The 24330-nt window shown below is 39.7% G+C and overlaps 2 protein-coding genes across 3 annotated transcripts in view; one reads left to right on the top strand and one right to left on the bottom strand.

Moving 5' to 3' along the window:
- The window catches only part of atp13a2 (ATPase cation transporting 13A2), a 144089-nt gene extending 137595 nt beyond the window's left edge, over positions 1–6494 (top strand). For both annotated transcript variants that reach the window (XM_059951899.1, XM_059951900.1), the window contains 2 exons: positions 3517–3689; positions 4552–6494. In XM_059951899.1, the coding sequence (XP_059807882.1) occupies positions 3517–3689; positions 4552–4722 (344 nt within the window). In that variant the 3' untranslated portion in view covers positions 4723–6494. The remainder of the gene's footprint in view (positions 1–3516; positions 3690–4551) is intronic.
- A 267-nt stretch (positions 6495–6761) lies between these two features.
- The window catches only part of sdhb (succinate dehydrogenase complex, subunit B, iron sulfur (Ip)), a 29158-nt gene continuing 11589 nt past the window's right edge, over positions 6762–24330 (bottom strand). Inside the window, exons 3-8 of the mRNA XM_059951901.1 lie at positions 20755–20840; positions 18445–18581; positions 17272–17388; positions 9294–9395; positions 8545–8667; positions 6762–6917 (exon numbers count right to left, since the gene is read on the bottom strand). Coding sequence (XP_059807884.1) covers positions 6840–6917; positions 8545–8667; positions 9294–9395; positions 17272–17388; positions 18445–18581; positions 20755–20840 — 643 coding nt within the window. The 3' untranslated portion in view covers positions 6762–6839. The remainder of the gene's footprint in view (positions 6918–8544; positions 8668–9293; positions 9396–17271; positions 17389–18444; positions 18582–20754; positions 20841–24330) is intronic.

Genomic DNA, 24330 nt, shown 5'->3' with positions numbered 1-24330 from the left:
AAACAGATGTAAAAAATCCATTTAAGATCTCCTCCATCTCTTTTAGCTTCCTGCTTAGATTACCACTCTGGTCTTCCAGAGGACCAATTTTGTCCCTTGATATCGTTTTGCTCTTAATATAGCTGTATAAGTCCTTGGGATTCTCCTTCACCTTGTCTGCTAGAACAACCTCATGTCTTCTTATAGGCCTCCTGATTTCCTTAAATGTTCTCTTGCATTTCTTATACTCAAGTACCTCACTTGTTCCTACCTGCCTGTACCTGTTATGCAGCTTTCTTTTTCTTGACCAGGGCCTCAATAATTCTCCAACCAAGGTTCCTTAGACCTGTTATCCTATCCTTTTATTCTGTCAAGAGCATACAAGCTTTGTACTCTCAAAATTTCACTTAACGTGTGCACATTTGCCAGAAAACAACCCATCCCAATCCACAGGACCTATCCTTTCCCATTATTATGTTGAAACTAATAGCATTATGATCAGGAGGTACAAAGTGTTTCCCTGCTGTCACCTGCCCTAATAGCAGATCAAGTATCGCACACTCTCATTAATTGGGACTTCTGTATACTGATTAAAGCAACTTTCCTGAACACATTTGACAAACTCTTTCCCATCCAGGATTTTTACAGAGTCCCAGTCAATATGTGGAAAGTTAAAATCACCTACTATCACAACCTTATGTTTCTTGCAACAGTCTGCAATCCTACAAATTTTACTCTTCAAAATCTTGTGGTCAGTTGGCTAGCCTATAATATAATCCCATTCACGTGTTCATAACTTTATTCCTCAGTTCTACCTATAAAGCCTCACTAGATGAGCTCTCCAGTCTGTCGTGATTAGTCTCAGTACTGCCTTGTTTTCCCTGGCTAGTAATGCCACCCCTCCTCCTTTAATCCCTCTTGCTCTATCAGGTCTAAAACAATGGACCACCCCGGAATATTGAGGTGCCAGTCCTGCCCTTCTTGCAACCAAGTCTCAATAATGGCTACGATGTCATAATACCCCTTATTGATCCATGCCCTAAGCTCATTGGCCTTTCCTACAATACTCCTTGCACTGAAATATGTGCAGCTTGAACATTAAACCCACCATGCTCAACCTTTTGATTCATGACTTTGTATGTTGGCTTAACAACATCTATCTCCACAACCACTGCACTATCTGTTCTGGCGCTCTGGTTCCCATTCCTCTGTAACTCTAGTTTAAGGCCCCCCTCCCCCATTCAGTACTAGCCAACCTTCCCGCTTGGTTATCAGTCCCCCTCAAGTCAGGTGCAAACCATCCCTTCCCTGGAAGAGAGCCTAATGGTCCAAAAATCCAAAGCTCTCCCTCCTGCACCAATACGTTACCCATGTGATAAACTTTATAATCTTTCTATTTCTGCCCTCAGTAGCACGTGGCACAGGTGGCAGTCTTAAGATCACAACCCTGGAGGTCCTGTCCTTTAACTTAGCTCCTAACTCCCTGAAATCACTTTGCAGTACCTAATCACCCATCCTACCCATGTTATTGGTACCAAAGTGGGCCACAACTTCTGGCTGCTCACTCTCCCACTTAGGAATGCTGTGGGTTCAATTTGAGATGTGCATAACTCCTGGAGGCAACAAGCCATCTGGGAATCTCATTCTCGTCCACAGAACCCTAACCAACAATCCCCTATCACTACAGCTCACCTCTTCTCCCAAACAAGAGAAAACCTGAGCAACACACATAAAATGCTGGTGGAACTCAGCAGGATCGTCCTGCCGAAGGGTTTCGGCCCGAAACGTCGACTGTACTTTTTTCCATAGATGCTTGCTGCCTGGCCGCCTGAGTTCCTCCAGCATTTTGTGTGTCACCTCTTCTCCCACTTCTTTTCTGAGCCACAGAGCCAGGCCATCCTTAACATGGTCTGTAAGCAGCTGCAGTTTGGTGCATTTCATGCAGACATAGACATAGATTAGTTCCCAAATCTCATTCAAGGAACTCACCACAAAATGTAGGCCCATTCTCAGTGCACTAGCTATGTACTCATTGTTAGATCGCATCTGGAATTTCCAGTTGGCGGACGATTTCCCTCCATGCTGCTCTGAAGTATTGGGAAATCGTACCAGGCAGGTTCCAGTGGTGATTTGCCTTTGCCTTCTGCCAGGTGAGTTTACAGTGATCACCACCTTTTGTAGTGGATGACCAGGACGTCTAAGTGCCTTGTCGTGCTCTTAGCGCTCCACAAACGCCTACTGGCCTGCCTTCTTGACCGTTGGACCATTAATCGGTCTCCTCCGCTCAATCCGTCAGGGCCAGACTTCACATGTTGGGACAGGCAGATCCCCTACCTCACCGAGGGTCAAAGACCCGTCGGCTACCCTCACCTGGTTTGGCCCATCTGCCGAGACGGTTTACTGGCGTGTGACCGCTGCGTGTGTTACACCTACTTGGAGTCACAGGTGAGAGCTGAGCGCCAGGTGGGTCAAAGGTGGACGAGCCGCCCTGAAAAAGGGCATGGCAGGAGCCCTCATCAGAGGTGCTACCCCTCCCTAGACACCCGAGCTATGTACTAACAGAGAAAAAAAAACTTAGAGCCAGTGTCTGTGTACCCATAACTGTTAAGCCAAAGCCAGAATACCATAACACTGGCCCACTCCCAACAGTACCATACCACTTGCACCTCTTCTTTTTAATTGGCTCATATAAGACTCATTCGCAATGAGACTTGCAGTCTTCAAATGGCTGTACAAGAAGTCGCTCTCACTTGCTACTTTAAACAATGAGTCTTCCAACAAGACTTGCAGTTGTCAAATGGCTCCTGCCCTGCAAGAAGTCGCTCTCTCGCTTGCTACTTCAAAATTCAAACTGAGGTGATTCTCATTCTTTCTGGACTTGAGGGATTTAAATGGTTTATATGGAGAGTAGAATTTCCAAATGAGTTGGACTTTACAGGAAGAACAGATTTTATCCAATTGCTAGAAATTTTATGGTTGGTACACATTCTTTTATTTATCACAAATGCTTCCCTCCCTTTGCCCTATATCTGCATTGTTAGCCTTATAATGTTCGCAGTTTATGATCTTCATGTTTAAAAATGCTGAATTATATATAGTTAAGTTTTTCCTTTGATTGTGGTACAAATGGTACGTGGCATCTGACTTAAAGGTCTGTGTCATTTCCAATGGATCTGTAAGGTTCAATTTTGTTGCACAAAGCAGTTTGTAGCACCCCCCTCAAAGGAATTAATACTACATGACATGATTAGGATTGCTGATTCTGTGGCAAATATTTAGCACAAGGGGCAGGATTTAAATTGAGCTGTGATACACTTAATGTTAACATAAAACTAACTCAATTTTAGTTGAGTCTCCTCATGAATTTTTCTCCCCATGTGGTATGGGCTTGAGTTGCAATGCTTGGTTTAAGAATTTTACTACTCAGACCCTCACATTCACACCAGCTAAAATGATTGTATTTCAATTGCTGTAGTCTTTGGAAGTACAGAGTGCTGTTTTCAAAGGATGTTTGACTGGATTCTGTTTCTTTTTCAGTACTGTTCCTGATTGCATTGGTTGTGCTCTACACAATAATGATACTTTTGACAGTTTACCCACTTCAGTTCATCCGAAAAATTCTGCAACTGATGTTCATCAGTGATATAAAATTTAAATTGCTGTTGCTGGGGTTGGCGGCATTGCAATTCTTCCTCTCCTTTCTATTTGAGGTAAGAAATAACTCAAAATGCTTCACATTTTAGCCCCATTTTTGTTGAGTCTAGATAGAAGTTGAGAAATCTTAGCTGAATATAACCTGCAGAAGATACAACCTCTCATTCTTCTGCTTTAGCAACATACACCACCATTTCTGGAAGCTTGTTCCAAGTACATGCCACCCTTTGTGTCAAGAAGCTGCCCTGGTGTCACTTGTAAATATCGCACTCCTTTATCTTCAGCATATGCCCTCTTATTTATAGCATCTCCTCACTGGAAAAAGACTGTGCTTTCACCCTGTCTGTGCCCCTCAAGCTTTTGCATACCTCTATCCGGTCACCAATCTCTTGCACTCCAGGGAATAAAGTCCTAGTCTATGTAACCTCTGCTTTTAACTTAGGCCCCCAAGTACTGGTAAATCTTTTTTGCACTCTTTCTAAATAAGTGACCAAACTGCACACAATATTCCCAAGTGTGGCCTCACCAATATCTTATGTAACTGCAACTTAACTATACTCATTGCCCTTACTAATGAAGACCAGCATGCCAAACACCTTCACCACCCTATCTCCCTGTGACGCTGCTTTCAGTAAACTACACACTTCTAGGTGTCTAATAAGTCATCATATTTTTCATCTGACCAAGACAACTCGAGCCCACTCCACTCTTCTTGGGGATATAGCTAGTCCTTTTATGTGCATACTTTTTCTGCAGATAGTAACTGAGGGTAGATCATTACTAATAGTTGCATATTGCACTATTGTTGGTACACTCTATAGCTATCTTTTTTGAGCCAGTTAATGATCGATTGAAGATGAGTACAAATCCCAACTACAGATCCTATCATTTATCTGTATCCTTTTTCTACTTTTTCAGATGGCTATAGATAATGGATTTCTTAACATGTGCAAAAGGCCATTGTGCAAGAAGAAATCATCCAAAAAGTTGTATAAAAAGCTTGAGAAAGAACTTTGCTACAATTTAGCATGGCCTCCTCTTAATGAAATTATATATGCTGAATCAAGGAATATCATTGATCTTGAATGACACCTGCATGGAAATGGGCAACGGGATAAAGGCCAGTTTTAAAACCAAAAATATACTACCTGAAATCCACCAGGGATGCTAAGAACTTTGCATGTGCATCCAATGATGCAAGAATATGCAGCTGGATATAAATCTTCACCACAAACTCCCCATCCCCCCAAAAAAAACTTGGGGACAATATTTGTAAAGTTATAAGCAGATTAGAATTTGCCCTTTGACCATTACCATGTCTCCTTTTGCATAAGATTAAGGTATACTCTGCCAACTTATACATGAGTTTGTTGTCAATGAAATCAAATGTTCTGTTACTGAAGAAAATCATTCTTGGTTTCCTGGTTGGAGGAAATTCTTAACGTTTTTTCTAGTAACATATTATTATTTATTGAACACTATATTTTCCAAAGATTTTTTAATTGAAGCCTGGTAGAGAACTTTAACTTGGGATCAATGTATGTGCGTATATGTAGATAGGCAGATGAGAGAGAGAGGAGGAGAAGCAGTGAACACTTTTTATTGTCTTTTGAAAATCAGCAAAGTTACATTGATGAATCTAGGTCTAGATCAGTCTGGGATTTCATCAATTTGTCTTTGCATGTTTTAAAGGGTTTAGGAAGATAATTCCTTTTACCTATAACTTTATTTCCATGGGTGCTGGTAGCCCTTGTGCTGAACAGTTAAATGAGGCTATGTTTATGGATCCACAGAAGAAAGCAGGCTGGATCGCATTTTAACCTGGCTTTTGTCTACTTAATCCATTGTGCACTTTTAAATGAATTGGAACAATGTGTAATATTTTTCCTCTTATAGCCCAGTTTACTAAGGCCAATTATGTTTACCACCATTGCCAGAGATTGAACCTTGGTCTGGCTAATATTTGGTTCCTGATCTCTGAGGATGAACAATGCCTTCTGCAAAAAGCAATGTGCTTTTTGCTTAGAGAAAGTGTATAGTGCTGAAAACAGCCTTAAGCTGTGCTTATAATTGCTGCAAATTGGTCCAAATAAAGCTGAAATTTATATTTTATGTTTCAATTTGCCAAGATATGAGCGATTGCCATAATTCATTTTTCAATCATCATCCATGAATTTAAAAATTCCTTTTCCATGAAATTGATTGTGATTGCTGGAAGTTGCAATTCTTTATGAAGCAGAAGAGCAGTTTGGTTTCTTCCTTTCCTCGCTAGTGTATTCATAAGAGAATTGACTATTTGATTGAAAAAAATTGGATCAGTTAATTCCAAATTTGAACATGAGATTCTTCATATACTGGGGAAAGCTTGAGAAATATACAATGCTGGAGAAATTCAGTAAGTCAGCAGTTTCAGTGGTGGGCAATAAACAGTTAACATTTCAGTCTAAGACCCTTCAGTCTTGATAAAGGGTCACAGCCCAAAATGACAACTATTTATCTCCCTCCATAGCTGCTACCTGACTTGCAAAGTTCCTTCAGCACCTTGTGTTCTTTCAAATCTGGTATGTGTGTGTTAATTTGTCCTTTTTAATGCAGCCCAGTTAGGACCGGATGGCATGCGCAAGTGTCTGATTTTAAGACATACTTTTTTGAGAACAGTTTTTATCTACTTCCTTCATATTTTATCTAGGCTAATTTGTGTAGAATATTTTTAAATTGTAAATCTAATTTTGTATTGATTTTTATAACATGGACATTATGTATAGTTTACAGAACAAGTGCTGTTACATTTTGCTGTGCCACTTTTACAAAATGTCATGGAAATGTTTGACTGTAGAGCATATAAAGATTTTATTTCTGTGCTTCAGCTATGTCATTGAAAATCACAACTGCACACTTGCATGCTTTTCATCCCATCACTGCAAATTCCTAAAATAGCCATTGCCCACTTTCACTGCTGTGTGTACAGTATATTGAACAACCTACACTTGTGCAAATCTCTAACCATACTTTGATTGAGATCATGTAATTTCACTAGCAATGGTTTAACACAACGAAAACTAGGAAAGGTGGAAGTTTAATGTCTAAATCTAATGGAGAGTTTATAGATAAGCAATTATCACCTACTGTTAAAATCACTATTGATTTATTTGACACTTCAGATTTACAAATAATTACAGCATATAGATAACTTCACATACACTTTCCTATGCTGCTGAAGCTTTTGCTTTATATGATGCCATCATCTTCTTTATCTCAGCAATTGCTAGGCCAGGATTCAGACCCTGAAAGGAAAGAAGCATTTATTCAACTCAAATAAAAAGTTCATGTTTCATAATGAAGTTATAAGGGAATCAATGTGTACAAAAGGTGGTAAAGACAAACCTACCTTCCTGTTAAAAACTGAAAATGTCCCTTTTATTATCTCCACCAGATCAGATGTAACTAACAATCCTTTATCCATCATTCAATTATTCTCAGTCTCCCTCTGATAACTGTCATTTCTTTTGTGTTTTTTTTCTACAAGTTAAAATAGGCTTGGTTTCTAACCATGTATAGTTCTTTTTTTTTTTTTTTTTTAATCATCTTTGTCAATTTATTAACTGGATATATTATTTTTTTTTTAAAATAATTTTTTATTGCATTTTTAAATGATTACAAAGTATGAAAAAAACAATGTATATAACCCATACCCCCTCCCCTTAACCCCTCCCCCCTAACTACCCCTTAGAAAAAAAAAAAGAAAGAAAGAAAGAAAGAAAGAAAGAAAGAAAGAAAGAATGCCTGGTGGTTGGAAGATCTCCACATGCTCCATGGAGTTCGTAATAATTTTAATATGTATATTTATTTCTTTCCCCTAGTAACCAATTGTTTCATCTTAAAAGCATCTATATATTTAATCCTGTCTTTTGTAAATAAGGGCTCCAAATTTTCAAAAATGTTTCATATTTATCTCTTAAATTATAAGTAATTTTTTCTAATGGAATACAACCATAGATTTCTTTCTTCCAAGAATCTATACTTAAATACCATGTATAGTTCTGATGAAATATTATCTAGCTGAAATATCAATTAATTTTCTCTTATTAGAAGCTGCCAAACTTGAGTATTTCAAACATTTTCCATTTCAAATCAGTAGCTTTTTTTTTGCTTTCTAAATTCTGATAATTAAGGTTTGCTCATAATTTTGGAATAATATGTACATCTTAGTGTGAACTGTGTTCCTTCTTAGCAACTTATTGCATCTTAATCATTCAACTCATCTTCCAAAGTTGCTTGAACTCTCATCCATGCTGTTAATTTAATTTAAAATCAACTCTGGCTGATTCCATGAACTTCTTAAGTACCTTCAAACTTGTGTTATTTATACTGAAATGTAACAGTCATGTGCTTGTAGACCTCAGCTGGATTACAGTCCTGATATCAATTTGATTAACATTCTCATTACATCCAACCCCAACACTTTCAAATGTTACAGAATTTGGCACTTCACACCCACATTCTTTACTCTGCCAGTAATCTAGATCTCAGACTGTGCCTTTCTTCCAAAAAAAACCCCTCAAAAATGTGTTAGAGCATAGAATTAAAATTTAACTTTAGATACCAAATTGTTTCTGAAGAAATAATGGACAGCATAGGAGCTAGCAAACTGCAAGCCCGGTTCAATTCCCACCACTGTCTGTAAGGAGTTTGCACATTCTCCCCATGACTGCGTGGACTTCCTCTTCATTCCAAAAAATGTACAGGTTGGTAGGTTGATTTGCCACATGGGGTGAAACTGGAAGGACCTGTTACGATGCTCGATCTCCAAATTTAAAAAATCAAATTAAGAAATTCTTTATTATATTCCAAACATCTGCAGTGATGTCTAGTCATCCAAACTACCTAGCTTGTGGTTGCATAATTATATACCTTTGGACAGGTCCTTGTGCAATTCATTATAGTGTGGCAACGATAGAGGGAGAAAGGATCTTGTAGCTGAGCTAGGCGTTCCTCTGTGAAATCATCCCTGGAGTCAATCATCCATCGATATGCCTGAAACAGAAACACAAACAAAAGGCTCAATGATGGTGCAGAATATTGTCAAATGCCCTAAAATCAAGTGACTACAGTAACAACAAGGTGTGAGGGGTTTGATCTCTACAGCAAGAGAAATATCTGGAAGTTACAGCAGTATAATTTCACTTGATTGATTACAGAAATAAGGGTTGTGCTACGCTCACAGGCATTGAAAAGTGTGCGAGGTTATCTCGTAAGAATGCACAAATAGCAAGAGATTGTTCCATGTAGCTGGGAAGCCTAGAGCTAAGGGGCACTGTATTAGCCCAAAGAGTCAGCCTTTCAAATAGGGAGAAAAATATTTACTTAAGGTTATCAATCTTTCCTCATTCACAGTCTTGATGTAGAGATAATTTTGTGGTCAACTTTAAGGCTGAGAAAGGGAGCAATATTTATGGCGATTGGAGAAAGGCACAAAGTCAGTTGTGATATTGAGATGGCAGAGGCTTACCTAGATATGTCATAGTCCTATTTCTTATATCTTAATTTGATTTAAAATCCAAAATTTTAGACAGACAAACTAAGAATATCAGACCTCAATACTCACTAAAGAACATTCAAAGTGTATGTTTGTTTCCATTAAGCAGTAAATATAGATTTACCTGCATTAGTACTGCAGGACCCAAGTACTTATCTCCATTCCACCAATAACTAGGGCAGCTGGTACTGCAACAGGCACAAAGGATACACTCATATAGACCATCCTGACAGAGAGAACAAGCCAATTTTACTTCACGATAAAAATATAGTGTAAAATACAGAATATTGAAGATGCACCACAGGCAGGTTAAAGAAAAAAGCTATTTTTTTTAATACAGCTCAAAGTAATGCAAATGGCAACATTCTGAACGCTAAGGCAATTTATCACACATCTTCTAAGTAGAGGATTGTGGCTGCAATGAGAGAACCAAGTCTTGGAAACAACTCGTCAGCAGTGCAGCAGCAACTAGTTTATAAACTGTCCTGTTAAATCAGTGAGATCAACTAGTGCAACACAAGGATTTCTGTCAAAGATGGAGTAACCGGGTAACTAATCAAACAGTAAATAATAATATATAATCAAGTAGCAAAGTAAAGTATTTTCTAGTTTTTAATGGCAAAGTTTCAGAATATTGTATCATGAAGAATATTATCAAAGCTTGTAACTGGCAAGTTTCAGAATTCACTATTTGGTAATTCTATCCTGCTTTCAACTCCGTTTACATACTGAAGTTTTCAATTGGGTTCACTCTGAATTGTCTCTGAAATGAACCTGCAAGACATTTAGTTGTATCAGTATCACAATAAAAGCAATAAAAACCATATTGACCAACATTGACCGAATCACTGTTCTCACTGAAAATGAATGACACACCTAGTCAATACCCCTCAAACCACTGAAACTGCACAATAGTCTGACACGGGTATGTTCAAAGAACCTGGATCCCTTCAGCACCATTGTTCGACCAGGAGCAAAATACACTCAGTGGCCACTTTATTAGGTAGACCTCATTAATGCAAATATCTTAGCCAATCGTGGCAGCAACTCAATGTATAAAAGTACACAGATTTGGTCAAGATTCAGAACAAACGGCAGAATGGGGAAGAAATGTGATCTAACTAAGACCATGTAATGATTATTGTTGTCAGAAGTTTGTCTGAAATTGCTGATTTCCTGGGGTTTTCGTGCATAATAGATTCTAGCGTTTACAGAGAATGGAAAACACAATAAGACATTCAGTGAGCAGCAGTTTTGTGGGCAAAATCACCTTGTTAATGAGAGAGGTCAGAGGAGAATGGCCAGAGTGGTTCAAGCTGACAGGAAGGCGACAGTAACTCAAATAACCACGTGTTACAACAGTTGTGTGCAGAAGAGCATCTCTGAATACACAACACATTGAATCTCGAAGTGGATGGGCTACAGCAGTAAAAGACCACACTGGTTTCCACTCCTGTATCTCAAAGTGTCCACTGAGGGTACTGCTGGTGTACACGAACCTTACCATATCAAGTTATTCCCTGTTGACTTCCTAGTATCTACGGGACAAGTACTCCTTACCGAAGTGCTTGGTGCAGAAGTGTTTCAGATTTCTGAATATATAATGAGATAGCTTGGGATTGCCATCATTTCCAACTCAATTTATGTGCTACAAGTAAGCAGTGTCTTACACTTGTTCATCACACATTAATAGTAATAGTTTTTTATAGTTATGTACATTAATGAAAATACAAGGTGTGCAGGGTAACAAAAACAGCATCAGAATACCTAAATCAGCTGTAAAACAACAAAGGTAGCTTTTCAGTCTCCATCTACAATGTCATGTTTTGATGAAAGGGTTACAGTACACTTTTGGTATTTTACTATTTTTAAAAAAGAGGTTTTATGTAAGGTATAAAAACCAATCATCTTTATAGACTTGTTTTGGTGTTAAGATTTTCATCAGCGACAATCTTAGCAAACTCGATGCATTTCTCTGCTGCTTTGTGATTAGCATTTTCCATTTGTGAGATCATGTCAGCGCTAAAAAAAAAAATTCAAATTTTGGAAACTTTTGGATAAGGGGTGCTCAACCTATATTTGCCCTCAGCTGAGGAACCTGTACTCGTCCATGTCAAACATTGTTTAATAGTACTAAGGGAGACAAGGGCACAGATTATATCCTGCGTAAATATTATCAATCATTAGTGGTTCTGTTACTCTACCAGTGACAAGATGATAGACTAGTAAAATGACATGCATGATATGATAGATGGGGCCTATGGCAGGAGGGATGGCAGACCCAAGATCTCATGGTTACCATATTCTCAGCAGCTAAATGGTTACTAGTTGGAATGATCTTCACAATTCTTGTGCAAAAAAGTCTCATGTTAACTCCACGGCCAATCTTCATTATATAAATGTTATGATGGTTATCAAAATGGTTGAGATTGTGGGCGGATCTTGGAATTCAAAGCTGGTCTACCAGGGTGCTTTGGATCTTCTGGATGAGAATTATATTCCATAAGTATCTGCAAGGTGAAAGCCTGAAATATTCATCACTGTAAATAACCCTATTTAAAGTGCATGTCAGAACCAGCATCAGCAAGTACATAAAACCTAGGTTCAATCTGAAAAGTTACAAGTCAGGACAACGTAAATAACCATATAACAATCACAGCACGGAAACAGGCCATCTTGGCCCTCCTAGTCCGTGCCGAACTCTTAATCTCACCTAGTCCCACCTACCCGCACTCAGCCCATAACCCTCCACTCCTTTCCTGTCCATATACCTATCCAATTTTACCTTAAATGACACAACTGAACTGACTTCTACTACTTCTACAGGAAGCTCATTCCACACAGCTATCACTCTCTGAGTAAAGAAATACCCCCTCGTGTTTCCCTTAAATGAAGAATGAGATTCAGTCCTTAGCAAGGGGTGACTTAGGAACAGGGGAAGTAGAGTGTGTGGATTGAGCTGAGGAACAGTAAGGGTAAAAAGACCCTAATGGGTGTTGTGTACAGGCCCCCAAACAGTAGCGTGGATATTGGGTACAAGTTGATTAGGGAGTTAACATTGGCATGTGCTAAAGGTAATGCAGTCGTTATGGGAGATTTCAACATGCAGGTGAACTGGGAGAATCAGGTAGGTGCTGGACCCCAGGATAGGGAGTTTGTGGAGTGTCTAGGGGATGTATTTTTGGAACAGCTTGTGCTTGAGCCAACCAGGAACGAGGCTATTTTGGACTTGGTGATGTGTAATGAACAGGAATTGATAAGTGATCTTGAAGTAAAGGAGCCATTAGGAAGTAGTGATCATAACATGATAAGTTTTTATCTACAATTTGAGAGGGATAAGGGCAGATCAGAGGTGTCAGTGTTGCAATTAAATAAAGGAGACTACGGAGCCATGAGGGAAGAGCTGGCCAAAGTTAAATGGGCGGATGCCCTGGCAGGAAAGACAGTAGATCAGCAGTGGCAGATATTCTTGGGGATAATACAAAAGATGCAAAAGCAGTTCAATCCAATGAGAAGGAAGGATTCAAAGAGGGGGAAGGGGCCACAGTAGTTGACAAAAGAAGTCAGAGATTGTATAGCATTAAAGAAAAAGAAGTATGACAGGGCTAAGATGAGTGGGAATACAGATGATTGAGAAAGTTTTAAGGAACAGCAGATCTTAACTAAAAAAGCAATACGGAGAGAAAAATCAGGTATATAAAAGGGGATAGCAAAAGCTTTTTTAGCTATGTGAAGAGAAAGAAGATAGTTAAGAACAATGTTGGCCCCTTGAAAAATGAATTGGGAGAAATTGTTATGGGAAACAGGGAAATGGCAACAGAATTCAATGCGTACTTTAGATCTGTCTTCACCAGGGAGGACACAAGCAATCTCCCAGATGTGTGGATGGGCCAGGGTCATAAGATATCAGTGGAATTGAAACAGATTGACATTAGGAAAAAAACTGTGATGAGTAGACTGATAGGACTGAAGGCTAATAAATCCCCGGGTCCAGATGGTCTGCATCTGAGGGTTCTAAAAGAGGTGGCTCAGGAAATTGCGGATGCATTGGTAATCATTTTCCAATGTTCCTTAGATTCAGGATCAGTTCCTGAAGATTGGAGAGTGGCTAATGTTATCCCATTTTTCAAGAAGGGAGGGAAGGAGAAAATGGAGAACTATCGCCCTGTTAGCCTAACGTCAGTCATGGGGAAGATGCTTGAGTCCATTATTAAGGACGAAATAGTGGCATATCTTGATGGCAGTAATACGATTAGGCTGAGCCAGCATGGATTTACCAAGGGCAAATCATGCTTGACTAATCTGTTGGAGTTTTTTTGAGGGTGTAACAAGGATGTTAGACGAGGGTAAGCCAGTGGATGTTGTGTACCTAGATTTTCAGAAGGCATTCGATAAGGTGCCACATAGGAGCTTGGTGAGTAAAATCAGAGCTCATGGCATTGGGGGCAGGATTTCAACATGGATAGAAAACTGGTTGGCAGATAGAAAGCAAAGGGTAGCAGTGAATGGGTGTTTCTCGGACTGGCTGGAGGTGACTAGTGGGGTACCACAGGGCTCTGTACTGGGATCACAGCTCTTTACGATTTATGTCAACGATTTAGAGGAGGGCATTGAAAACTATATCAGCAAGTTTGATGACGATACTAAACTGGGTGGCAGTGTGACATGCGAAGAGGACGTTAGGAGAATACAGGGAGACTTGGATAGGCTGGGTGAGTGGGCAGATACTTGGCAGATGTCATTCAGTGTGAATAAACGTGAAGTTATCCACTTTGGAAGCAGGAACAAGAGGGCAGAGTATTGTCTGAACGGTGTAGTTAGGTAAGGGAGAAATGCAAAGAGACCTAGGAGTCCTAGTTCATCAGTCAATGAAGGTGAATGAGCAAGTGCAACAGGCAATGAAGAGGGCAAATGGAATGTTGGCCTTTATTACAAGGGGAATTGAGTACAAGAGCAAGGATGTCCTTTTGCATTTGTACAGGGCCCTGGTAAGACCACACCTGGAATATTGTGTACAGTTTTGGTCTCCAGGTTTAAGGAAGGACATTCTGGCAATTGAGGAAGTGCAGCGTAGATTCACTAGGTTGATTCCTGGGATGGCAGGGCTGTCTTACGCAGAGAGATTGGAGAGATTGGGCTTGTACACGCTGGAATTGAGGAGATTGAGAGGGGATCTGATTGAAACGTTTAAGATAATTAAAGGATTTGATAGGATTGAGGCAGGAAATATGTTCCAGATGTTGGGAGAGTCCAGTACCAGAGGGCATGGATTGAGAATAAGAGGTCAGTTATTTAAAACAGAGTCGAGGAAAAACTTCTTCTCCCAGAGAGTTGTGGAGGTGTGGAATGCACTGCCTCAGAAGACGGTGGAGGCCAATTCTCTGGATGCTTTCAAGAAGGAGCTAGATAGATATCTGATGGATAGGGGAATCAAGGGATATGGGGACAAGGCAGGGACTGGGTATTGATAGTGAATGATCAGCCATGATCTCAGAATGGCGGTGCAGACTCAAGGGGCCAAATGGTCTACTTCTGCACCTATTGTCTATTGTCTATTAAACTTCTGCCCCCTAACTCTCAAATCATGTCCTCTCGTTTGAATCTCCCCTACTCTCAATGGAAACAGCCTATTCACGTCAACTCTATCCCTCTCAAAATTTTAAATACCTCGATCAAATTCCCCCTCAACCTTCTACGCTCCAATGAATAGAGACCTAACTTGTTCAACCTTTCTCTGTAACTTAAGTGCTGAAACCCAGGTAACATTCTAGTAAATCGTCTCTGCACTCTCTCTAATTTATTGATATCTTTCCTATAATTCGGCGACCAGAACTGCACACAATATTCTAAATTCGGCCTTGCCAATGCCTTGTACAATTTTAACATTACATTCCAACTTCTGTACTCAATGCTTTGATTTATAAAGGCCAGCGTTCCAGAAGCCTTCTTCACCACCCTATCTACATGAGACTCCACCTTCAGGGAACTATGCACTGTTATTCCTAGATTTCTCTGTTCCTCTGCATTCCTCAATGCCCTACCATTTACCCTGTATGTTCTATTTGGATTATTCCTGCCAAAATGTAGAACCTCACACTTCTCAGCATTAAACTCCATCTGCCAACGTTCAGCCCATTCTTCTAACCGGCATAAATCTCCCTGCAAGCTTTGAAAACCCACCTCATTATCCATAACACCTCCTACCTTAGTATCATCGGCATACTTACTAATCCAATTTACCACCCCATCATCCAGATCATTTATGTATATTACAAACAACATTAGGCCCAAAACAGATCCCTGAGGCACCTCGCTAGTTAATGTTAATCTGACATGTGTGGGAGGCTTTATGAATTTACCACCATAACAGCCAAACACACAAAGCAAGGCCAGTAGGCTCTGAGTGGATGGCTTATCCAGACCTCCAATGTCCTATCATCAGTGATATTAATCTTCAGACATGTGATGTGAACAGCTAAGCATTCCTAATAACAGCTTGGGTACAGTGCTTAAAACTGGCACTACAGAACTCCAAAGCTACTGAAGCACGCTGAAGACAAAAAAAAAATCTACCTGATAAAGTGAAAAACACCCCAGTTCCTCCTGCTCAAAAAAGGCAGGATACATAAAATCTGGTTACTACCCTTGTCTATCAGTTATTTAGTGGAAAGCGTAAGTGATTTTCTATCAATGCTATTAAATATTTTCTCACGAATCTGCTCACAGATTCTCAATTTGGGTTTCACTTTGGGTATCAATCTTTATCTCAATTCCAAGAGTAAATTACAAGTTCCATAACTTTGGATATTATTTGACCAAGTGGAATATCAAATCACAGAAATTTAAGATGAATGGGTTTCAAGAGACAAATCTTGCAGCTGGCTGACAAAGGAAATAGTTATGATTGTTAAAACCTACCCCAGTTCTGGAAATGGGATTTTTGCAGTTTCTTAGCTAAAACAATCTTTAGCTAAATCATCAATGATATAAGTAATACCACAAATTTGTAAGTGGGAATACGCGAGAACTGGCAGCACTAAGCTGCCTTCCAAACCACACAGCACCCCAACTTGAAAATATATCAAAGCTCCTTCATCACTGCTAGGCCAAAATCCCATAACTCCTTTTGTAACAACAGTCCCCACTCAAGGACAGCAGCAGTTCAAGAAGGCTGCTAATGGGCAGTTTGGGATGGGCAAATACATGTTGGCTCACTCAGCATAAAAAGCCCACACCACTTAAACAAAAAACAAACTTACACTTTCTGCATCACCCCCATAATACCATGTAATGCAACAATTTGTTAAATGTCTTCAAAAGGCTCTTACTAAATCCGCCTCTACTTAGAGAAGCAAAATGAGCGAGTACCTAACAGCTCCTTCAGATTAATCATTGCAGTAAGAGCTGTGAAATAAAGAAAATTGTTTAATTCCAGGATAAGTAATAAATGCTGGCCCTGCAAACTATCCCCAACTTTTGCCTGTTTCAATCAGGTCTGATAGAGACTGGTACAAAAAAAAATAACCTCAGTGAAGCAAGGCTGTGTATTTCTAAATGAATAGTTTTCCTGAAAGACTATTTATCACCCATCATTCAGGACTCCCGTCACCCAGGATGTGCCCTCTTCTCATTTCTACCATCAAGAAGGTTCAGGAGGACACACATTCAATGCTTTAGGAACAGCTTCTTCCTTTCCACCATCAGATTAACCCATGTACGCTACCTCAACTTTTTTTTGCCCTGTTTGCACTACTAATTTACTTTTTAAAAATACATTTCTTATTATAATTTACAGTTTCTTATTATTATGCACTGCTGATACAAACCAGATTTCACAACACATGCCAGTGATATTAAACCCAATTGGGATTCCTGACTGACTCTGGATTAGAATGAAGTTGTGATCTTCATAGATTTGACTCAGTTTGTTTGATGAGTGAGAATATTTAATTTTTTACATTTCAGATAAATACAGTGCATTGAATTGAGGATATTGACTTTCACCAAAAACAAAACCTTGAATCTGGGCAAAGAAAGAAATCTGCTGGTTGTGACTAGTGAAAGAATATAATCTTCTTGCATGCACCCTTTTGCTGCCTTACCAGTTTTTGTCTGTCTTCAATTGACTGCAGGTACTGGTCCTTGCCTGCCTGAGATTCATCCTTCTTCTGCAGGTAAGGTTTTATTGACTTGTACTGAGCGTAGAAGTTACTGAGGTCCTAGAGGAAAAGAGAAGACCATCAAAGGCAATCTGAATATAATTGGCAAAACAATATATTGACAGCAAAGCGGAAATCATTTCAGTACATAAACTTAAGACCATTATTCCAGACTACGTTGCTGGATGATGCAGTAGAACTAAATGACCTTTAAAATATATGAGGGGTGATTGATAAGTTTGTGGCCCAGGGTAGGAGGAATCGCTTTTAGAAAACCTAGTGCATTTATTTTTCATCACAGTCCCCTCCTACATTTACACACTTAGTCTAGCAGTCGTGGAGCATACGGATCCTTCTTTGTAGAAGCTGGCGTCTTGGACCTCCAGGAGTGGTCCACAGCAAGGGTGATTGAGAAGTTCATGGCCTAGGGTAGAAGGAGATGAGTTATACAGCTCTCATTACATGCACGTGCAGTTCAACTCTGAGTGATCATGCAGAAAGTTTGAAGTAAATAACTCATCTCCTTCTACCTTAGGCCATGAACTTATGAATCACCCCTGTTGTGGACCACTTCTGGAGGTCCAAGACGCCAATTTCTACAAGGAAATGATCAGTATGTTCCACGACCGCTGGACTAAGAGTGTAATTGTAGGAAAAATAAATGTGCTAGGTTTTCTAAAATTGACTCCTTCTACCTTAGGCCACGAACTTATCAGATCACCCCCTGTATAACTATATTTCAGAGTAAAACAGATCATGTTGGAAAGTGTTTGAAGAAAGTAAAACCAAAAACAAATATTGGAAGCCATGAAATAAAACGGTCATGTGCAACAAGTAATTTAGAATTAAGTAATTTTAGCTTTAATAAAATGATTAGGATAATCACTTCGGGGGAGAGCAACAAAATGGATTCCTGTTCTAGTTTCATGGTACTATTAAATAATTAAATAGTACTACTGACTGTTAGCATACTACTTGAAACTGGCTGGAGACTATCCACGTCAAATCACCAACTTCCAGTGGACAGCAGCACAGAAAAGAATTAAGAATTCTTCTAATCAATGCAGAAATTGTAAAGGCAATGAGCAAGCGAAAGGGTAGAGAATAAAAACTCACCGGAACAAGATCCTTTACTACATACATATGAGGTAGGGGGTAGATCTTTGATACTTTGTCGAGGTTGGTGTCAATTTTGCAGATGCATGCCAAAGTGTTCCCTCCATTGATATTCATAGCACAGGAGCCACAAATTCCTGAGAAGAGAAACCTTTGTTAAACTGATCATACTTGCTGAACTATTAAACTAAAGCGCCAAAGAACAAGCTCAAACCTGCACTGTACAATAGTGCTTAAATAAAAACTACAAAACAAAAGTCACCCTTAAATTAACAATATGAAGATCAAACAGAAACCATTACAGATCATATTTCATCGGCATAATGCATGTGCCTTATAAACAGGAAATATTTGAACAAGTTCTACATCTCAAACACCAAGAAGGAATTTTAGTTGCTCTCCAGGAAATTATTCAAAGTACATTTATTAGTTGAAGTATGCATACTATACGCAACCTTGAAATTTGTCTCCTTAGAGGCAGCCACAAAACAAAGAAACCCAATCGAACCCATTAAAAAAGATCCTCAAACACCCAATGTGCAGGAAAAAAAATCATGCAAACAATAAAAGTAAGCAAATAACATTCAGAACTGAAGTTCATGGAAGTGAGTCCACAGCCACAAAGCCAGGAGTCACTGCAGCAGATTCAGGAGCTCATGTTGCAAGCCACAGCCTAGTTTAGCATGCAACATGTGAACATCACCAAGCAGCAAGCAGAATTGGCCCATCCCTTGCCTCCAACCCCAGCACACTGATCATTTCAATCTGGCCCAGTGCTTAAGTCATCTGAACCTCAGGTCATTCCTCATTCTCAGACTCCATGCTACTGCATTTCAATATGCTCTCGGGCCCAGACCCAAACACCTAGATTCTACCTCGCCTCTGTTCTGTGGCATCGAGTCACCTCCAAGTCTGCTTCAGCAATGGCCGAACATTGGCTCCTTCTCCGCTCCCAAGCCCAGGCCCTGCCGCCTCAATCTGGCGCATACACACACCCATCCTGTGCCAAGACTTCAGTACATTCCACAAAAAAATGTCAGGTCATAAAGGCGTTTTAAAAGCTCAACTCCAAAAGGGAAGTTACAGACTATTGATTGCAATGATCATATCTGAGAAAAGGTGTGTGATTAATACAGTAATTTATAGTCTTGTTTGTTATAGTCTTATAGTCAAGTCATAACTGCGTTTCACCAATGCCATCTTAGACCGGAATTTGCTAAAATAAAAGCAATCTAGCTTTCAGCTTACCACAAATTACAGATACATTTGGATTAACAAAGATAGCTTTGGGTTTGAACTGATTATTCTCTCCAGAGAGGCAGGTTAGTAATTATAACTTTTCAACAAGGGTCTGTGTATTTAATATCAATTTATTTTGAATTCAACACTGATTTCCCAGGGCTTGGAACATTTATCAGCTGAAAAGGCAGTGGCGCCTCCACAACTGTACAAACTTGCAGCAATCTGCCTCTCACACACACTTTTGTCTTTCTCGCCATAACTACAAGCTTATTGTGGCTTGGAGGCTTGCATGCCTCAATGACCTGCAGAGCTATGCTGGCTGCTGGCTGGAGTCAGGGCCTTACGCCTTGGCTTTTGGTAGGGTCACCCATGCCAAACAGGTCAAAGGGTAGAGGCCAGACTCAGTGGTCCACCAGACCTCCAGATTTGGGGGTTCAGCTCAAGGCCAACAACCCTGACTGGTAAAACAAAATTGTTATGGAAACCACAATGAAGAATCCTTCTACATCTGGAGACTGCGACTCCACCCGGGATTTGCATGACTGACAATACTGAAAATTGAGAACTGACGTAATGAAGGAAGCCCTGAACACCACCAGAGATGGAGGACCTTTATTGCTATCCTACATACCAGAGGTAATGGGAGTAAATTTCTCTCTATAGCATTTTGTTTCAGGTCTGCTCACGTCTCACTTCAATAACAAAAAGATTACAACAAAAGATTTAGGGATTAATCCCTTTTCTTTTAAAAACAAAACAACAGCCATTGGACATAACGTCTTGAAGAGGTTTAGAGTCTGTGCTTCCTAGCCATTGGCAGCAAAGACCTATTTTCTATGAGGAAAGTAAATTGTTTATACAACATTGAAGGAGTTATGTTTAGGCCAAAATGAGTGTTCAAAAATGGGACTCTACATCAGTGTTGCAGAACATGCACACTCTAAATTTCAGGTACTTTTAATAATTCATTAATACACTACACAAAATAGTCTGAAATATACTGAAGTGCCACACATTAATTTCACTTCCTCTCCTGATCCCACTCACCGACACATGCCACATACTTACCCTCTCTGCAAGACCTGCGGAAAGTTAGTGTAGAGTCCATCTCATTCTTGATCTTGATAAGAGCATCTAGTACCATTGGACCACATCTGTAGAGTTACAGCAGGTTAAGAGTTAAAACTTAAGATGAAACAACAAGCACTTGTACATTATGTTAAGCATCATGTCTTAAGTTAGTAATTAGTTAAAATTTGACAACAAACTAAAGTATTAGGAGTCACAGAGTCAAAGAACTACAGCACAGTGACAAGGAGGTTACTATTACTTCAAAGAGCCAAATTCAATCAAAATTTTAAAAAAGTGTGAGTTAGAGGAGAAACAGAAGAATTCTGAGGGTAAAACATCTGAATCAAGGACATTGTGAAGGAAGTGCGGGAAGTACAAGTGCCTGCAGATGAGGAAATGCAAATTTGACAGAGTTGTGTGGTTAAGAAAATTACAGAAACAGGCAACTCAGTCAAAAAACATTGTTCCTTTTTACAATAACAATTAAGAAACTAACCATAGAAACCCAGACGAGGACTAAGAGATACTACAACTGGAAGTTCAATAGTATTTTTTTAAAGTCATTTGATAAGACCTTTTTTATAAGGTTCCACATACAGAAGAACAGCAAGGTCCTTGGCCCATGTTACGCCAATCATTCAACCTACTCCAAGATCAATCTAATCCATCCCTTTCACATAGCCTTCCATTTTTCTTTCATCCATGTTCCTATCCAAAAGCCTCCTAAAAGGAGCTAATATATGTCTCTACCACCAATCCTGGCAGCACGTTCCATGCAACTAACATTCTGTGAAAAAAAAACTACCTCAAACATCCCCTAAACTTTCTTCCCAAACCTTTAAAATTCTGCCCCCTTGTATTAGCCGTTTCCACCCTGGAAAAGGTCTCTGACAATCCATTCCATCTTTGCCTATTATCATCTTGTACACCTCTATCAAAGTCACCTCTCATCCTCTTTCTCTCCAAACAGAAAAGCCCTAGCACACACAATCTTTCCTCATAGACATGCTCTCTAATCCAGGCAGCATCCTGGCAAATTTCCCTTGCACTTTCCTAAAGCTTTTACATCCTCCCTATTGTAACCCCCTGGGTCGCCTCAGGCTTGCTCAGCTCGTTCTCGTCTGGGGGAGCAGCCTTCGGCCCCGCCAAACTGGGTAATCAGCTGGTGTGGATGCTGTGTGATGTTCCCACCTCGCCCAAAACCAGACAGTACACCATATGCGATTAAATGAGTACAATTTATAAAGGTTACTATAACTAAGTGATTAGTAACGATACAGTATATATGAAGAAAAATAAATAAAGAAAAGGCGCCAAACTTATCAAAGTCCAAACCACTTCGTGCACAACTGTTGGAGTTCAATTACTGAAGTCTTCTGGCCACCATTCAATCCCCTCCGAACTCCTCGACTCGCAACTCAGGACCATCCGAAGTGGTCAACCAAGCACATCTAGCTTCATCCCCTCTCCTCAGAGTACCTCCTGGCCTCGGACCCCCGCTTGGGGTCCGTTCCTCGCCCAGCTTATAGCATCATGTCCTCTCTCTCTCTCACCCTCTCGCGCCGATCTCCCCAAAAGCCCGCCAACAATAGCTTACAGACTCAGAAGAAAGAACATTAATCCCAATTGGTTTACAAAGGAATACAATTCTCGTTATCAGTAAATTTTAACCCAAACAAGCTTCCAGCACTCTCTCACAACAAAGAAGCATTCCTGCTTTAACAAAACAAAGAAGCCATTTTGATTACATACACGGTAACAAAGAAAAAAGAAGAAACCCCCTTTACACTATAATGAGGTGAACAGAACTCTTCAGAATACTCCAAGTGTGGTCTCACCACGATTTTTAGAGCTGCTACATTATCACAAAGCAGCAGAGAAATGCATCGAGTTTGCTAAGATTGTCGCTGATGAAAATCTTAACACCAAAACAAGTCTATAAAGGTGATTGGTTTTTATACCTTACATAAAACCTCTTTTTTAAAAATAGTAAAATACCAAAAGTGTACTGTAACCCTTTCATCAAAACATGACATTGTAGATAGAGACTGAAAAGCTACCTTTGTTGTTTTACAGCTGATTTAGGTATTCTGATGCTGTTTTTGTTACCCTGCACACCTTGTATTTTCATTAATGTACATAACTATAAAAAACTATTACTATTAATGTGTGATGAACAAGTGTAAGACACTGCTTACTTGTAGCACATAAATTGAGTTGGAAATGATGGCAATCCCAAGCTATCTCATTATATATTCAGAAATCTGAAACACTTCTGCACCAAGCACTTCGGTAAGGAGTACTTGACCCGTAGATACTAGGAAGTCAACAGGGAATAACTTGATATGGTAAGGTTCGTGTACACCAGCAGTACCCTCAGTGGACACTTTGAGATACAGGAGTGGAAACCAGTGTGGTCTTTTACTGCTGTAGCCCATCCACTTCGAGATTCAATGTGTTGTGTATTCAGAGATGCTCTTCTGCACACAACTGTTGTAACACGTGGTTTTTGAACTGGATCCCCTGACAAATGATTAGCATTTTCCATTTGTGAGATCATGTCAGTGCTAAAAAAAAAATTCAAATTTTGGAAACTTTTGGATAAGGGGTGCTCAACCTATATTTGCCCTCAGCTGAGGAACCTGTACTCGTCCATGTCAAACATTGTTTAATAGTACTAAGGGAGACAAGGGCACAGATTATATCCTGCGTAAATATTACCAATCATTAGTGGTTCTGTTACTCTACCAGTGACAAGATGATAGACTAGTAAAATGACATGCATGATATGATAGATGGGGCCTATGGCAGGAGGGATGGAAGACCCAAGATCTCATGGTTACCATATTCTCAGCAGCTAAATGGTTACTAGTTGGAATGATCTCCACAATTCTTGTGCAAAAAAGTCTCATGTTAACTCCACAGCCAATCTTCATTATATAAATGTTATGATGGTTATCAAAATGGTTGAGATTGTGGGCGGATCTTGGAATTCAAAGCTGGTCTACCAGGGTGCTTTGGATCTTCTGGATGAGAATTATATTCCATCAGTATCTGCAAGGTGAAAGCCTGAAATATTCGTCATTGTAAATAACCCTATTTAAAGTGCATGTCAGAACCAGCATCAGCAAGTACATAAAACCTAGGTTCAATCTGAAAAGTTACAAGTCAGGACAACGTAAATAACCATATAACAATCACAGCACGGAAACAGGCCATCTTGGCCCTCCTAGTCCGTGCCGAACTCTTAATCTCACCTAGTCCCACCTACCCGCACTCAGCCCATAACCCTCCACTCCTTTCCTGTCCATATACCTATCCAATTTTACCTTAAATGACACAACTGAACTGACCTCTACTACTTCTACAGGAAGCTCATTCCACACAGCTATCACTCTCTGAGTAAAGAAATACCCCCTCGTGTTTCCCTTAAATGAAGAATGAGATTCAGTCCTTAGCCAACATACCATATGCCTTCTTAACCACCCTATCAACTTGCACTGCAACTTTGAAGGATCTATGGATTTGAACCCCAAGATCTCACTGTTCCTCCACAATATTATGAATCCTGCC

Source organism: Hypanus sabinus, chromosome 27, assembly GCF_030144855.1.
Source record: "Hypanus sabinus isolate sHypSab1 chromosome 27, sHypSab1.hap1, whole genome shotgun sequence".
Taxonomy (NCBI): domain Eukaryota; kingdom Metazoa; phylum Chordata; class Chondrichthyes; order Myliobatiformes; family Dasyatidae; genus Hypanus; species Hypanus sabinus.
This window is presented reverse-complemented; position numbering and strand designations above follow the sequence as displayed.